The sequence below is a fragment of the Stegostoma tigrinum genome, chromosome 10 (genome assembly GCF_030684315.1).
Source record: "Stegostoma tigrinum isolate sSteTig4 chromosome 10, sSteTig4.hap1, whole genome shotgun sequence".
Taxonomy (NCBI): domain Eukaryota; kingdom Metazoa; phylum Chordata; class Chondrichthyes; order Orectolobiformes; family Stegostomatidae; genus Stegostoma; species Stegostoma tigrinum.
The window spans coordinates 214,687-232,206 of record NC_081363.1 but is presented as its reverse complement, the minus strand read 5'-3'; the positions used below and the strand labels follow the sequence as shown (position 1 = coordinate 232,206).

General features: G+C 44.5%; 1 protein-coding gene across 3 annotated transcripts in view; it reads left to right on the top strand.

The window, feature by feature from the left end:
• syne3 (spectrin repeat containing, nuclear envelope family member 3) overlaps positions 1-17,520 on the top strand; it is a 94,925-nt gene that overhangs the window by 56,431 nt on the left and 20,974 nt on the right. For all 3 annotated transcript variants that reach the window (XM_059648865.1, XM_059648867.1, XM_059648866.1), the window contains 2 exons: positions 6,589-6,624; positions 10,500-10,649. In XM_059648865.1, coding sequence (XP_059504848.1) covers positions 6,589-6,624; positions 10,500-10,649 — 186 coding nt within the window. The remainder of the gene's footprint in view (positions 1-6,588; positions 6,625-10,499; positions 10,650-17,520) is intronic.

Here is a 17,520-nt window from a genome sequence, read left to right as displayed (position 1 = left end):
AGCCAGGTGTGAGATGGACAGAATCTTTATTAGTAGAACTCAGAAATAGGAAGGATACAGTAACAATGCTGGGGCTGTACTACAGGCCTCCCAACAGCGAGCTTGAGATAGAGGTGCAAATATGTGAACAGATAATGGAAAGGTGTAGGAGAAACAGGGTGGTGGTGATGGGAGATTTTAATTTTCCCAACATTGACTGGGATTCACTCAGTGTTAGGGGTCAAGATGGAGCAGAATTTGTAAGGTGTGTCCGAGAGGGTTTTCTAGAGCAGTATGTGTGTAGTCCAACTCGGGAAGGGGCCATACTCGACCTGGTGTTGGGGAATGAACCCGGCCAGGTGGGTGATATTACAGTAGGGGACTACTTTAGAAATAGCGACCACAATTCCGCAAGTTTTACAATACTCGTGGACAAAGATGGGAGTGGTCCTAAAGGAAGAGTACTAAACTGGGGGAAGGCCGACTATACCAAGATTTGGGAGGATCTGAGGAATGTAGATAGGGAGAAACTGTTTGAAGGTAAATCTACATTTGATATGTGGGAGGCTTTTAAAGAGAGGTTGATTAGTGTGCAGGAGAGACATGTTCCTGTGAAAATGAGGAATAGAAAAGGCAAGATTAAGAAACTATGGATGACAGGTGTAATTGTAAGACTAGCCAAGAGGAAAAAGGAAGCATACAGGAGGTCTAGGCGACTGAAGATTGATGAAGCTTTGCAAGAATATCAGGAATGTAGAGCGAATCTGAAACGAGGGATTAAGAGGGCGAAGAGAGGACATGAGATAATGCCGGCAAATATGGTTAAGGAAAATCCCAAAGCCTTATATTCATATATAAAGAGCAAGAGGGTAAATAGAGAAAGGATTGGCCCACTTAAGGTCAAAGAAGGAAAGTTATGCGCTGAGTCAGAGAAAATGGGTGACATTCTTAATGAGTATTTTGCATCGGTATTCACCAAGCAGACGACACATGTTGAGGTGAGAGATAGATGTTTGCTTACTCTTGGTCAAGTTGACATACGGAAGGAGGAAGTGTTGGATATCCTAAAAGACATGAAGGTGGACAAGTCCGGGGTCCGGATGGGATCTATACCAGGGTACTGAGGGAGGCAAGAGGGGAAATAGCCGGGGCCTTAACAGATACCTTCACAGCATCCTTAGACACGGGTGAGGTCCCAGAGGACTGGAGACTTGCTAATGTTGTCCCCTTGTTTAAGAAGGGCAGCAAGGATAATCCAGGTAATTATCGACCGGTGAGCCTGACGTCAGTGGTAGGGAAGCTACTGGAGAAGATACTGAGGGATAGGATCTATTTCCATTTGGAAGAAAATGGGCTTATTAGTGATAGGCAACATGGTTTTGTGCAGGGAAGGTCATGTCTTACCAAGTTAATAGAATTCTTTGAGGACGTGACAAAGTTGGTTGATGAGGGAAAGGCTGTAGATGTCATATACATGGACTTCAGTAAGGCGTTTGATAAGGTTTCCCATGGCAGGCTGATGGAGAAAGTGAAGTCACATGGGGTCCAGGGTGTGCTAGCTAGATGGATAAAAAAAACTGGCTAGGCAACAGAAGACAGGGTAGTAGTAGAAGGGAGCTTCTCAACTTGGAGACTTGTAACCAGTGGTGTTCCACAAGGGTCTGTGCTGGGACCACTGTTGTTTGTGATATATGTAAGTGATCTGGAGGAAGGTGTAGGTGGTCTGATCAGCAAGTTTGCAGATGACGCTAAGATTGGTGGAGGAGCAGATAGTGAAGGGGACTGTCAGAGATTACTGCAGAATATAGATAGACTGGAGAGTTGGGAAGATAAATGGCAGATGGAGTTCAATCCAGGCAAATGAGAGATGATGCATTTTGGAAGATCTAATTCAAGGTGCGAACTATACAGTAAATGGAAAAGTCCTAGGGAAAATTGATGAACAGAGAGATCTGGGTGTTCAGGTCCATTGTTCCCTGAAGGTGACAACGCAGGTCAATAGGTTGGTCAAGGAGGCATATGGCATGCTTTCCTTCATCGGACAGAGTATTGAGTACAAGAGTTGGCAGGTCATGTTGCAGTTGTATAGGACTTTGATTCGGCCACATTTGGAGTACTGTGTATAGTTCTGGTCACCACATTACCAAAAGGATGTGGATGCTTTGGAGCGGGTGCAGAGGAGGTTCACCAGGATGTTGCCTGGTATGGAGGGTGCTAGCTATGAAGAGAGGTTGAGTAGATTAGGATTATTTTCATTAGAAAGGCAGAGATTGAGAGGAGACCTGATTGAGGCGTACAAAATCATGAGGGGTATAGACAGGGTGGATAGCAAGAAGCTTTTTCCCAGAGTGGGGGACTCAATTACTAGGGGTCATGAGTTCCAAGTGAAAGGAGGAAAGCTTAAGGGAGATATGTGTGGAAAGTTCTTTACACAGAGGGTGGTGGGTGCCTGGAATGCATTGCCAGCGGAGGTGGTAGACGCAGATACGTTAGCATCTTTTAAGATATATTTGGGCAGGGAGCAAATGGACACAGACCGTCAGAAAATAGTTGACAGGTTAGACAGAGGACCTTGATCGGCGCAGGCTTGGGGGGGCCGCAGGGCCTGTTCCTGTGCTGTAATTTTCTTTGTTCTTTGTTCGTTGTTCTTTATGCCATTGTAAGAATTTGGAATGCTCTGCCTGGAAGTGTGGTAGAGTCAGATTCAATAGGAGTTCAAAGGAGATCTGGATATATATTTGAAAGGGATTAATCCTCTGAAGGGTCTAGGCCCGAAACGTCAGCTTTTGTGTTCGAGATGCTGCTGGTCTGCTGTGTTTATCCAGCTTCAGACTTTGTTATCTTGGATTCCCAGCATCTGCAGCTCCCATTATTTCTGATATAAATGGTGTACTACAGCTATTTTCTATGTCTCTACGAAATACATTACTTCAACCAGACATTTAATTTTATCCCTTAATATTGCTTTCCGTAAATGTACTGTAACATACAAGAGCCATACTGAAAAGATGGTAATGTGCCCATAAATGTGCAGTTGGAAGAAAACACCTGGCCTGAACCATTTGATTTTCCTGCAGCTCGGATGCTGTCTGAGTAGCTGTGCTTTTCCAGCTCCAGCCTTGATTGACTCTAGTTACCAGCAGCTGTGGTCCCTTACAGTCGTTAAAGTGATATGCTGTCATGTTGGAGGCGATTTCTTTAAAGCTTGGTTAAGCAAACGAATCAAGTACCTAGACATTTAAATGTGGCTCTTGCCTCTCTATCGCCGCAAGATTACACTATTGTGTGTGTGTGTGTGTGTGTGTGTGTGTGTGTGTGTGTGTGTATTAACTCAACTATCCATAAGTTCACCAGTGAGCTTCATATGAATGTCTCATTTGTGTTACATTTAGAGAATGCATATTCTTGGAAGCCTGGATGATAATGCCTGGTGTCTATAATGCATTGCCAGGTAGTTGATAGAACATTGAACATAGAACATTACAGCACAGTACAGGCCCTTCGGCCCTCGATGTTGTGCCGACCTGTCATACCAATCTGAAGCCCATCTAACCTACACTATTCCATGTACGTCCATATGCTTGCCCAATGACGACTTAAATGTACTTAAAGTTGGCGAATCTACGACCGTTGCAGGCAAAGCGTTCCATTCCCTTACTACTCTGAGTAAAGAAACTACCTGTGACATCTGTCCTAAATCTTTCACCCCTCAATTTAAAACTGTGCCCCCTTGTGCTCGCCGTCACCATCCTAGGAAAAAGGCTCTCCCTATCCACCCTATCTAACCCTCTGATTATTTTATATGTCTCAATTAAGCCACCTCTCACCCTTCTTCTCTCTAATGAACACAGCCTCAAGTCCCTCAACCTTTCCTGGTAAGACCTTCCCTCCATACCAGGCAACATCCTAGTAAATCCCCTCTACACCCTTTCCAAAGCTTCCACATCCTTCTTATAATGCGGTGACCAGAACTGTACGCAATACTCCAAGTGCGGCCGCACCAGAGTTTTGTACAGCTTCACCATAACCTCTTGGTTCCGGAACTCGATCCCTCTATTAATAAAAGCTAAAACACTGTATGCCTTCTTAACAGCCCTGTCAACCTGGGTGGCAACTTTCAAGGATCTGTGTACATGGACAACGAGATCTCTCTGCTTGTCTACACTACCAAGAATCTTACCATTAGCCCAGTACTTTGCATTCCGGTTACTCCGACCAAAGTGCGACACCTCACACTTGTCCGCATTAAACGGGGCGGCACTGTGGCTCAGTGGTTAGCACTGCAGCCTCACAATGCCATGGACCCAGGCTCAATTCCAGCCTCGGACGACTGCCTGTGTAGAGTTTGCGCATTCTCCCCGTGTCTGCGTGGGTTTCCTCCGGGTGCCCCGGTTTCCTCCCACAGTCCAAAGATGTGCAGGCTAGGTGGATTGGCCATGCTAAATTGCCCGTAGTGTTCAGGAGTGTGTGGGTTACAGTGGGATGGGTCTGGGTGGGATGCTTCAAGGGGCGGTGTGGACTTGTTGGGCCGACGGGCCTGTTTCCACACTGTAGGGAATCTAATCTAATCTAAACTCCATTTGCCACCTCTCAGCCCAGCTCTGCAGCTTATCTATGTCTCTCTGTAAACTCCAACATCCTTCGTCACTATCCACAACTGCACCAACCTTAGTGTCGTCTGCAAATTTACTAACCCATCCTTCTGCGCCCTCATCCAGGTCATTTATAACAAACAGCAGTGGACCCAACACCGACCCTTGCGTTACACCACTAGTAACTGGTCTCGAGGATGAACATTTCCCATCAACTACCACCCTCTGTCTTCTTTCAGCAAGCCAATTTCCAATCCAAACTGCGATATCTCCCACAATCCCGTTGCTCCACATTTTGTACAATAGCCTACTGTGGGGAACCTTATCGAATGCCTTGCTGAAATCCATATACACCACATCAACCGGTTTACTCAAAGAACTCAATAAGGTTTATGAGGCACGACCTACCCTTCACAAAACCGTGCTGACTATCCCTAATCAAATTATTCTTTTCTAGATGATTATAAATCTCTTTATAACCTTTTCCATCACTTTATCAACAACTGAGGTAAGCCTCACTGGTCTGTAATTACCAGGGTTGTCTCTCCTCCCCTTCTTGAACAGGGGAACCACATTTGCTATCCTCCAGTCGTCTGGCACTATTCCTGTAGACAGACAAGTTAAAGATCAATGTCAAAGGCTCGGCAATCTCCTCCCTGGCTTCCCAGAGGATCCGAGCATAAATCCCATCCAGGCCAGGGGACTTATCTATCTTCCCACTCTGTAGGATTTCTAGTACCTCTTCCTTGTGAACCTCAATCCCACCTAGTCTAGTAGCCTGTATCTCAGTATTCTCCTCGACAACATTGTCGTTGTCTGGAGTGAATACTGTCAAAAAATATTCATTTAGTGCTTCCCCTATCTCCTCTGACTCCACACACAACTTCCCACTCCTATCCTTGATTGATAACATAGATAACATAGAACATTACAGCACAATACAGGCCCTTCGTCCCTCGATGTTGTGCCGACCTGTCATACCTCATCTTACTCTCGTCATTCTTTTATTCCTTAAATACCTATAGAAAGCCTTAGGGTTTACCCTGATCCTATCCGCCAACAACTTCTCATGTCTCCTCCTGGCCCTTGTGAGCTCTCTCTTTCAGTCTTTCCTGGCTACCTTGTAACCCTCAAGCGCCCTAACTGAGCCTTTCACATCTCATCCTAACATAAGCCGCCTTCTTCCTCTTGACCAGCGATTCCACTTCGTTCGTAAACCACGGCTCCTGCATTCTGCAGCTTCCTCCCTGCCTGACAAGTACATACTTATCTAGGGCACACAGGAGCTTTTCCTTGAATAAACTCCACATTTCTAATGTGCCCATCCCCTGCAGTTTCCTTCCCCATCCTATGCTCCCTAAATCTTGCCTAATCTCATCGTAATTGCTTTTCCCCCAGCTATAACTCTTGCCCAGTGGTGTACACCTATCCCTTTCCATCACTCAAGTAAACATAACAGAATTGTGATCGCTGTCACCAAAGTGCTCACCGACTTCCAATTCTAACACCTGGCCGGGCTCATTACCCAGTACCAAATCTAATGTGGCTTCGCCCCTTGTTGGCCTGTCTACATACTGTGTCAGGAAGCCCTCCTGCACACACTGGACAAAAACTGACCCATCTATAGTACTCGAACTATCGTGTTCCCAGTCAATATTTGGAAAGTTGAAGTCCCCCATGACAACTATCCTGTCTCTCTCACTCCTATTGAGAATCATCTTTGCTATCCTTTTCTCTGCATATCTGGAACTATTCGGAGGCCGATAGAAAACTCCCAACAGGATGACCTCTCCTTACCCGTTTCTAACCTCACCCCATACTACCTCAGTTGACGAGTCCCCTAACATCCTTTCTGCAACTGTAATACTGTCCTTATCTCCATTGATCTGGTATTTTGTTGTTTTCTCATAAGAAGAGCAATGCAACACATGAATGGGCCCTTTAGCCCATATAGACTGTGCTGATATATGATGCCTTTCTGAACTAAAAGTTGTACTTTATTTAATATTTGTTTCAGGCTCGAGGCCCTGATGAAGTTATTGAATTCAGAAAGGTAATTATGTTTCCTTGAATCTTTTGAGTGTGCTAGATTTGGTTTGATCTTTTCCTACCAATTTTGACAGGTTATGGTGTGCCATTTTTTGTTCGTGATTTCTCGCTGAGAAGCTACGTGAAGGGGCGGCTTTCTGCTTTGTGCTGGTGCCATGTAGTAATTGATTGGCATTTGAACAGTACCTCTTTGGATTAGAAGACCCATTTTTGTAATTCTTTGCAGAACCCATACCTAGCTGCCTCTGAGTCTAGTTTCATGGACATGTGAAGGTTAAAAATTTGTACTTAAATGATAACGTGGAGACGGGTTCCCAAAAGCATCATTAAAAATCTTGGAACGCCCTATTTAACAAACAAAATTTAACTTGAGTATTCAATGTGTAACAGTTGAGATGACTGATATTTCCCCCTGTTTGAGGGGGAATATCAATTCTTCCTCCAGAGAAAGAGCATAGAACATGGGCCAGTACTGTGCTGTACAGTCCTTTCAGTCCATGATGTTGTGCCGACTTTTACCCGAAACCTAAGGTCTATCTAACCTCCACCCCTACCTTCTATCATCCATATGCCCATCTAATAGCCGCATAAATGCCCCTAATGAGGCCGACTCAGTTACCCTCTCTGGCAATGCATTCCACGCCCCTACCACTCGTATCGAACCTACCTCTGACGTATCCCCTGTATATCCCTTCACTAACTTCCAAACTATGCACCGACGTCATAGCTACCTCCACCCTCGGAAAAAGTCGAGCTATGCGCTCTATCTACACCTCTGATTATTTTGTACGCTGCTATCAAGTTACCTCTCATCCTTTGTTGTTCTGAAGAGAAAAGCCCTAGCTCTCTCAAAATATTCCTCGTAACTCCTTCCCTCCATTGCACGCAAATCCTGGTAAATCTCCTCTGTATCTTTTCCAACGCTTCGACATCTTTCCTGTCATGAGGCGACCAGAACTGGACACAATACTTCAGATGTGGCCGAACCAGGGTTTTGTATAGCTGGAGCATAACTTCATGGCTCTTGAACTCAATCCCTCTATTAATGAAAGCCAACACACCATATGCCTTCTTAACAACTCTATCCACCTGGGTGGCAGCTTTCAGGGAACTGTGGACATGAACCCCAAGATCCCTCTGCTGCTCCACACTGCCAAGAATCTTTCTGTTAACCCTGCATTCTACTTTCAAGTGTGTCCTTCCAAAATGAATCACCTCACACATTCCACCTGCCACTTCTGAGGCCAGCTCTGTATCCTATCAATGTCCCTTTGTCACCTGGAACAGTTCTCTGTGTTATCCACAACTCGACCCACCTTTGTATTGTCAGCAAACTTACTAATCCACCCTTCCACTTCTGTGTCCAAATCACTTACAAAAATCACAAATAGAAGAGGACCCAGAACAGATCCTTGTGATATATCACTCCTGACTGACACCATTTTGAATATTTTGTCCACTACCACCCTTTGTCTTCTAAGGGTAAGCCAATTCTGTAACCAGTCTGTCATATTTCCCACTATCCCATGCCTCCTTACCTTCATCATGAGCCTACCATGGGGAACCTTATCAAATGTCTTACTTAGATCCATGTATACCACATCCACTGCTCTACCTTCATCCATGTGTTTGGTTCCCTCTTCAAAGAATTGGGTGAGGTTTGTGAGGCCAGATCCACCCCTCACAAATCCATGCTGACTATCATGAATCAAACTGTGCCTGTCCAAGTGAGCATAAATCCTATCTCTCAGAGCTATTTCCAATAATTTGCCCACTACTGACGTAAGACTAACTGGCCTGTAATTCCTGGGCTTATCCCAATTCCCAAATTTTTTTTGAAGTGGTGATGCCTCTTCCAGCCATGGCACGTACCTATCCTCGTTTGTGATCCAGCCCTTAGAGCCAATCCTTACCCCGAAGTTACGCATGTCGGAAGGAAAGGTCTAACTGAGACAAATTCAGCCTTGTATCTGGAGGCAAGAGAACTTGAAAAGAGAATAAGCAAATAAACACAGACATACAAAATTGGAGGGCACAAGTAGGCCATTCAGCCCTATGAGCCTGCTCTGCCAATTAGTATGACCATGGCTGATTATCCAACTTGGTCCCTGTTCCTGCTTTTTCTCCACACTTTTTCACCCCTTTAGCCCTAGGAACTATAAAACTACCTAAGGTTTTGGAGTAGATCTGTAGCTCGGGTTGTAGGCGTTGAGGTTGGTTGGCTTGCTGAGCTGGTTTGTTGTTCCGCAGATGTTTTGTTACCGTGCTGCGTAACATCCTTAGTGCAGCTTCTGATGAAGCGTCAGTGTGTTTTCCCGCCTGGTTTTTAAACTGTGGAGTCCGTTGCGATGGATTGCCTTGCTTCCAGGTTTCCTCCACAGTGGAATGTACATGGGGTCGAGTTCAGTGTGCTTTGTGGAGTGCCATGCTTCCAGGAATTCTTATGCATGTCTTTGCCTAGCCTGTCCTAGGATCTTGGTGTTGTCCCAGTCAAAGTCGTGGCTCTCCTTGTCCATACTCACTCATGTCAATCCACATGGACATGAACAAGGAGAACCACGACTTTGACTGGGACAACGCCAAGATCCTAGGACAGGCTAGGCAGAAACAAGCATGAGAATTCCTGGAAGCATGGCACTCCACAAAGCATACTATTAATAAACACACTGAACTCGACCCCATGTACATTCAACTACGGAGGAAACCCAGAAGTGAGGCAAGCCATTGCAATGGACCACAGAGTTTAAAAACCAGGCGGGAAAACACACCGATGCTTCACCAGAGGCTGCACTGAGGATGTTATACAGCACAGTAACGAAACATCTGCAGAACAACAAACCAGCTCAGTAAGCAAACCAACCTCAATATACCTTCTTGAAAACATTTACTGTTTGGCCTCAACCACTTTGTACAGCAGAGAAATCTACAGATTCACCTCTCTCTAGGTGAAGACTTTTCTCTTCATTAATGTTGAAAAACTGAACAACTCCTTTGCAAAAAAAAGCAGAAATTGCTGAAGAAACTTAAAGGGCCTGGCATCATCTGTAGAAAGAAGCATGAACATTTTAAGTCCATGGCCCTTCATCAGAACATCTAAAACATACGAGCTAAATAGACTGGACTCAAAGTGTTAACTTTGTTTTGTATTCAGAGATGCTGCCAGACCTGCTGAATTTCTCCAGCACTTTGATTGTCTGAAGGGAATTGGGTATTTGTCACAGGTAGTTGTCTACATTCCATGAAGGAATACATAAAAATCATACTTACTCGGTACAGTACTGCAGGAACTATGTCAGTACATTCAGATCTATAACCCACTCGTACTTATTGTTATAGAATGAATTTATTTCTGTTGAATAATCTCACTGTGTTTAATTTCTGTAGATTAAAACAGTGTTAAGCACTGCACAATGATTGTATCAGACATAATGGGAACAGCAGAAGCTGGAGAATTGAGACAACAAAGTGTGGAGCTGGATGAACACAGCAGGCCAAGCAACATCTTAGGAGCACAAAAGCTGACATTTCGGGCCTAGACCCTTCGTCAAAAATAAAGCTGATGAAGGGTCTAGGCCCGAAACGTCAACTTTGGTGCTCTTAAGATGCTGCTTGGTCTGCTGTGTTCATCCAGCTCCACGCTGTTATTAAGCACTGTACAATTCCCAGTCTAATCAAAACCAAAAACGTTGGAAATATTCAGTGTGGAGGAAGGAAAGTTAACGTTTCAAATTTATGATCTTTCTTCTGAACTGGGAAATGTTAGAAATGTTATAATTGCTGCTTCCAGCAGTTCATCATTTCAGATTTTCAGCATCTTCAATACGATACTTTTGTCTAATACAAATCATATTTATTAAAATCCAGTTGATTCTTTGATAGATGAACGGTCGAGATCCCTCTGATCACAAACTGCTATTGAAGAAGTTTGAAGTGTGGCTGAAAACTGAAGATCGGAAATTGACAAGTATTTTTGCTGCTAAAAGTCCAAGGAGTAGCAGAGAAAGAAAAAACAGAAAACAAGGCCTGAAGGTCAGAAAAATTAGGGATCATTAAAATTCAAAGTATTGAGAATATGAGAGCAGGTGGAGGCCATTCAATCCTTCAAGCCCACTGCACAATTCAATAAGATCTTGCATTTGTGATGAGAGCTGCCGTTTTCTGTCTGCCCCAACCCCGTTTCATTACCCTTGATTCCTTTGTCTATCAAAAATTAATTTATCTCGGACTTGAATAAGTACAAAGACACAGCCCCCACTAACTTCTGGGACGTGAATTCCACATAGTAACAGCCTTCTCCGATTGTAAAACAAAACTGTGGGTACCAGGAAGCTGAAATCAAAACAGAAGAGGCCCATTGAATCCACACTGCCCAAAACTGCTCTAAATCCACACTAGTCCTACTTGCCAGCACTTGGCCATTGGCCTTGAATGTTTTCAGTGCTCATCCAAGTATTCTTTAAAGGTTGTCAAGCTACTGTCTTCAGCTACCTTCCCAGGCATGTATTGAAGCTCCTGACCATCCTCAAGGCAAAAACAATTTTTCTCCTATCTCCTTTAAACCACCGACCTTTCACCTGAAAGGCGCACCTGCTTGTTATTGACCTTTCAACGAAGGACAACAGCTGCTTTCTGTCCATCCTGTACAAACACCTCATAACCTTACATGCCTCAGTCAGGTCCACCCCCAGCCTTCTCTGCTTTAAAGAAAACAACCTGAGCTAATCCAGCCTCTCTGTAGCTAAAGTGCTATATCCCAGGCAACATTCTGGTGGAGCAGCTCTGCACTCCTTCCAGTGTAATCACACCCTTCCTATTGAACGGTGACCAGAATTGTGCGTTGTACTCCAGCTGTGGCTTACGCGAAGTTTTGTTTAGCTATAACGTATGCCATAACTGTTGAGGCAAATGACCCATATGCCATTTTAACTACACTAATCAACCTGTCCTGCTCCTTTCAAGTATCCCAAGATCGCTGTGTTCCTCTAAGCTTCCTAGTGTCCTGCCCTTCATTAAGTATTCCCTTGTCTTGTAACTTCTTCCAAAGTGCATCACCTAACACTCATCAGGGTTGAAACCCTGCCACTGTCTGCCTACCTGACCAAAATCCTCCTGTAACCTAAGACTTCCTTCCTCCCCGTTAGCCAATCTGTTATTTGCAAATTTAGTTGTCGTTACCCTCACATTTTCTTCTGTATCGTGTGTGTATATATATATCATGAATAACGTGACTCAGCGCTGCCTATGCCACTAGATACCGGCCTCCAATTATATAAACAGGTTTCTCCCACCACCATCTATCTGTCCCCTCCCACTGAGAGAATTTTGGTTCAACTTGCCAAGGTATCCTACGTTCTTTATCAGGCTCCCACTCAGGATGTTGTTATAGGTTGTGTTGCAATCCAGTAAAACTTCATCAGTTGCCATACCCTCATCTGCACATTTGTCACCAAATCAATAGATTCCACGAGATTTGTTAGGTATAACCTCATTCTGATAAAGCCATGCTGACTATCCCTGATCAAACGTTGCTTCTCCTAGAGGAGATTAAAAAGGACAAAGAAAATTGCAGCACAGGAACAGGCCGTTAGGCCCTTCGGCCTTCCAAGCCTGCACTGACATGCTGCTCTGACATTGTGCTTTTAGTCACAACTAAAACACCCTACCCTTGCGAGGACTGTATCTCTCTATTCCCATCCTATTCATGTATTTGTCAGGACACCCTTTAAAGGCACTATCGCATCTGTTTCCGTTACCTCCCCCAGCAGCGAGTTCCAGTCACCCACCACCCTCTGTTTAAAAAAAAACCTGCCTTATGTATCACCTTTAAACCTTGCCCCTCGTACCTATGCCCCCTAGTAACTGACTCTTCCACCTTGGGGGGGAAAAAAGCTTCTGACTGCCCTCTCTGTCCTTGCCCTTCATAATCTTGTAGACCTTTGTTAGGTGGCCCCTCAACCTCCATCATTCCAGTGAGAACAACCCAAGTTTCTCCAACCTCTCCTCATCGCTCTTGCCCTCCATACCAGGCAACATCCTAGTAAATCTTTTCTGTACCCTCTGCAAAGACACCACATCCTTCTGGTAGTGTGGCGACCAGAATTGAACACAATGTTCCAAATGCAGTCGAACTAAGGTTCTATAAAGCTGCAACATTACCTGCCAATTTTCAAAGTTAATGCTTGGCCGATGAAGGTGGGCATGCTATATTCCTTATTAACTCCCTTGGGGGATTTGTCCATTTCTAAGCTTGCCAAAACCTCCAAAAGCACTTCACTCCCTATGTTAATCTGCTCAAGAACCCATCGGTCTGCCTGAATTCCGTACCTACACCCTCCTCCTCCTCCAAAGTAAAGGTAGATGTGAAGTACTTAACTCCTGGTTCCACCCACAGATTGCCCCATTGGTCTCTAATGGGTTTTATTTATTTCCTGGTTATCTTTTTCCTTTTGATATACTTATTCTGCATAATCTTGTCTGCCGATGTTTTTTCATGCCCTGATTTGTTGTCCTCATTGCTTTGAGTTCTCCCTTCATCTTCTGTACCCCACTATAGCCTTTTGGTTTGCTCCCTTTGTACTTGTTCAAAAGCCACTCCTCTTATCTAGTCCTGAATGTACCTCAACATTCAGGATTCTCTGTCTTGTTGCTCTTACATTTCACTGTGCGTCGCAAATCAGCTGCCCAGCCAGCTGAGGTGACTGATATCAGCAGTCACCATAGTCACAGAACCATTGGGCTGCTCTTAGGAGAGTGATGACTGGTGGAGTTTAACCTATCGCCACTTCAGGAGAGGGGAGAGTTTGAGATGGAGGCACCTTCGTGGTGATCTCAACTGGTGCAGGAAATGAATCTGTGTTGTTGGTGTTATTCAGCCAACTGAGCTAACTGAACACCTCTCCAGCACATTAGTCTTAGTCAGAACCTAGTTAACATGCTGAACTTCCAAGGTGAGAGTGACTGCCCTTGACATCAAGGATCCCTTCACAAAAGTGGAGTTGGGGGAAAATTCTCTGCTAGTTAGAGTCATGCCTTTCAATTAGGAAGATGGTTCTGGCTATTGGAGGACTTTAGTCTTAGCCCCAGACCATCTTTGCTGGAGATCATCTGGGCCATGCCCTGACCCTGACCATCTTCAACTGGTTCATTTTTAACAGCAAAGTGCTAGGCAAGGACTGCCTCTAACAAGAAAGAATCTAACCATCAAAGTTTAATGTTCAATGGAATTACCACCTTTAGCATGTTGGGGGCTACCATTAAAGGCAATGGTGGGTGCAGCTCCATGAAAACTCATGAAGCTTGACACCATACAGAAAAAAAATCCAAACCCCTTTAAATTGAGTCCTCATCCGCTATTTTGAACATACTAAAAACCAAAAGAATGGCGGATGCTGTAAATCAGGAACAAAAGCAAAGTTGCTGGAAAAGCTCAGCAGGTCTGGCAGCATCTGTGAAGGAGAAAACAGAGTTAACATTTCGGGTCCAGTGACCCTTCCTCAGAACTCCTGAGGAAGGGTCACAGGACCCGAAACGTAAACTCTGTTTTCTCCTTCACAGATGCTGCCAGACCATTTTGAACATGTACTACATTCACCATTGACGCACAGTGAAAACAGTGTGCACTATCGACAAGACATTTTTGCAAACTTACAAAAGCTCTTCAGAAAGCAGCTTCCAAAACTGCAAACACTGCTGCCAAGGTCCATAGGGCAACAGATACATGGTATTCCTATCACCTACAATTTTACCTCCAAGCCAAATACCCTGGCTTGGAGCCATGTTGCCATTTCTTCATTGCTGCTGCATCAAAATCTTGGAACTGCCTTCTTGATAGCACTGTAGATGACCGATAGCATGTGAATTGCAGCCATTCAAGAAGGCAGCTCCTCACCACCACTACCTCCAAGCAATTAGCAATAGGTATTAAATACGGGTAGAACATCATCCCATTTACGGATAGCACGGTAGTTCACTAGTTCGCACTGCTGCATCATAGCACCAGAGACAGGGGTTCGATTCCAGCCTCGGGCGACTGTGTGTGGAGTTTGCACATCCTCCCCATATCTGTGTGGATTTCCTACGGGTGCTCCGGTTTCCTCCCACAGTCCAAATATGTGCAGGTATTCAGTAATGTGTTCATTAGGTAGTTTATAGGGTTACTTGTTTGTGTACAATGCTCCGAGGGTTGGTGTGGACTTGTTGGGCCAAAGGGCCTGTTTCCACACTGTGGGGTTTCTATGATCTGTGATTGAATGATAAAAGCAGGGACAGGGAAAAGCAGATTTATCTCAGCTCAGATTCTCTTTGTAGAAAAATAAATGCTTTTTGTCCAATATGTCTTAGTTCTTGAAACTAAAATGGATAAGCGTCAAGATTATTGACAGGATACAGGGCTGGGCAAAGAGGTGGCAGATGGAATTCAACCCAGAAGAATGTGAAGTGATTCATTTTGGAAGGTTGAATGCAGAATACAGGGTTAATGGCAGGATTCTTGGCAGTGTGGAGGAACAGAGGGATCTTGGGGTACACCTGTATAGATCCCTCAAAGTTGCTATCCAAGTTGATAGGGTTGTAACGAAGGCATGTGATGTGTTGGCTTTCATTAGCCAGGGAATTGAGTTGAAGAGCCACAAGGTTATGCTGCAGCTGTCTAAAACTCAGGTTAGGCCACACTTGGAAGATTGTGTCCAGTTCTGGTCACCTTATTACAGGAAAGATGTGGAAGCTTTAGAGAGGTTGCAGAGGAGATTTACCAGGATGCTACCTGGACTGGAGGGCAGGTCTTACGAGGAAAGGTTGAGGGAGCTAGGGCTTTTCTCATTGGAGCGGAGAAAGATGAGAGGTGACTTGATAGAGGTGTTCAAGATAATGAGATGCGTAGATAGAGTGGACAGTCAGAGACTTTTCCCAGGGTGGAAATGACTGTTATGAGGGTGCATAATTTTAAGTTAATTGGAGGAAGTAGAGGGGGGATGTCAGAGGTAGGCTCATTACACAGAGAGTGGTGGGGCTGTGGAATGCGCTGCAGACAGTGATAGAGGAGTCCGATACTTTGGAGTCTTTTAAGTGAGTCTTGGGATAGGCACATGGAGGATAATAAAATGAAGTGTATGCAGGGCAGTTTGATCTCAGCAGGATAATAGGTCAACTCAACATCTTGGGCCAAAGGACCTGCTCTGTGCTGTACTGTTCTGTGTTCTATGTTCTAAGATGTTCAGATGGCTGCCATTTACGTGTATAATGCTGGGTATCACCAAATGCAATCAGTCTTTGCCTATGCCGATTACTCAAGGAACATGTTAAGATTCTTCAAGGTGCTCTTCAGGCAACAATTGAGGTTCAGACTGGACCGGGCATCCGGTTCGCCGGCAACAGGAAAACTGAGCTGGGAAAACAAAACGTGGAGCTGGATGAATACAGCAGGCCAAGCAGCATTGTAGGATCACAAAAGATGATGTTTCAGGCCTAGACCCTTCTCCTAAGATGCTGCTTGGCCTGCTGTGTTCATCCAGCTCCACACTTTGTTATCTTGGATTCTTCAGCATCTGCAGTTCCCATTATCTCTAAGCTGAGCTGGGAAGTTCTTTTCCTTTTCCAATTGCAAAATCCGAACACACTCGAGAGCAGAAACTGTAACCTAATAATCATAAACCCATACAGGGACTCTGCAGTTAACATCTGACTTTCAAGAAATATCTTGTGAAAAATAAGTTGCACTTTTGTAGAGCCTACAACAGTACAGGCCCTTTGTCCCACTATGTTGTGCCGACCTGTTATCCTACTAAGATCAATCTAGCCTGCATCCACTACATTTTACTATCCTCCATGTGCCTATCCAAGAGTCACTTAAATGCCCCCAAAGTATCTGACTCCATTGCCACTGCCGGCAGTGCATTCCGCATGCCCACCACTCTCTGTGTAAAGAACCTACCTCTGACGTCTCCCCAATACCTTCCTCCAATCACCTTAAAATTATGCCCCCTTGTAATAGTCATTTCTGCCCTGAGAAAAAGTCTCTGGCTATCCACTCTATTTATGCCTGTCATCATTATTGTAAACCTCTATCCTTCTCACCTCTCGTACTACTTCACTTCAATGAGAAAAGCCCTAGTTCCCTCAACCTTTCCTCATAAGACCTGCCCTCCAGTCCAGACAGCATCCTGGTAAATCTCCTCTATGCCCCCTCTAAAGCTTCCACATCCTTCCTATAATGAAGTGACCAGAACTGAACGCAAAGTTCCAAGTATGGTCTAACCAGAGTTTCATAGAGCTGCAGCGTAACCTTGCAGAGCTTAAACTCAGTTCCCCTGCTGATGAAAGCCAACACATCACATGCCTTCATTACAACCGTAGCAACTTTGAGGGATCTATGTACATGGACCCCAAGATCCCTCTGTTCCTCCACACTGCCAAGAATCCTGCCATTAACCCTGTATTCTGCATTCAAATTTGACCTTCCAAAATGAATTACTTCATACTTTTCTGGGTTGAATTCCATCTGCCACTCCTTTGCCCTGTTCTGCATCCTGTCAATGTCCTGTTGCAATGACAACAGCTGTCCACACTGTCCACAACTCTACCAACCTTCGTGTCATCGGCAAACTTACTAACTGGCTGTTTCACTTCCTCACGCAAGTCATTTATAAAGATCATAAAGATCACAAAGAACAGAGGTCCCAGAGTAGACCCCTGTGGCACACCACAGATCACTGATTTCCTTCATTGATCTCTTTAAAGAAAGAAAAACCCAGGTGTCCATTTCAACCCAAGCCCAGAAATAATAATAAAACAGGAAGCCTCTAAAATGTGCCAAGAATGTAGATTCTTCATGTTTCCCACCTAACTTTTTTTTTGTGTGGTTATGGTTTTTAATTTTTAATGGCGTGACAGTGACCTCGTGGTA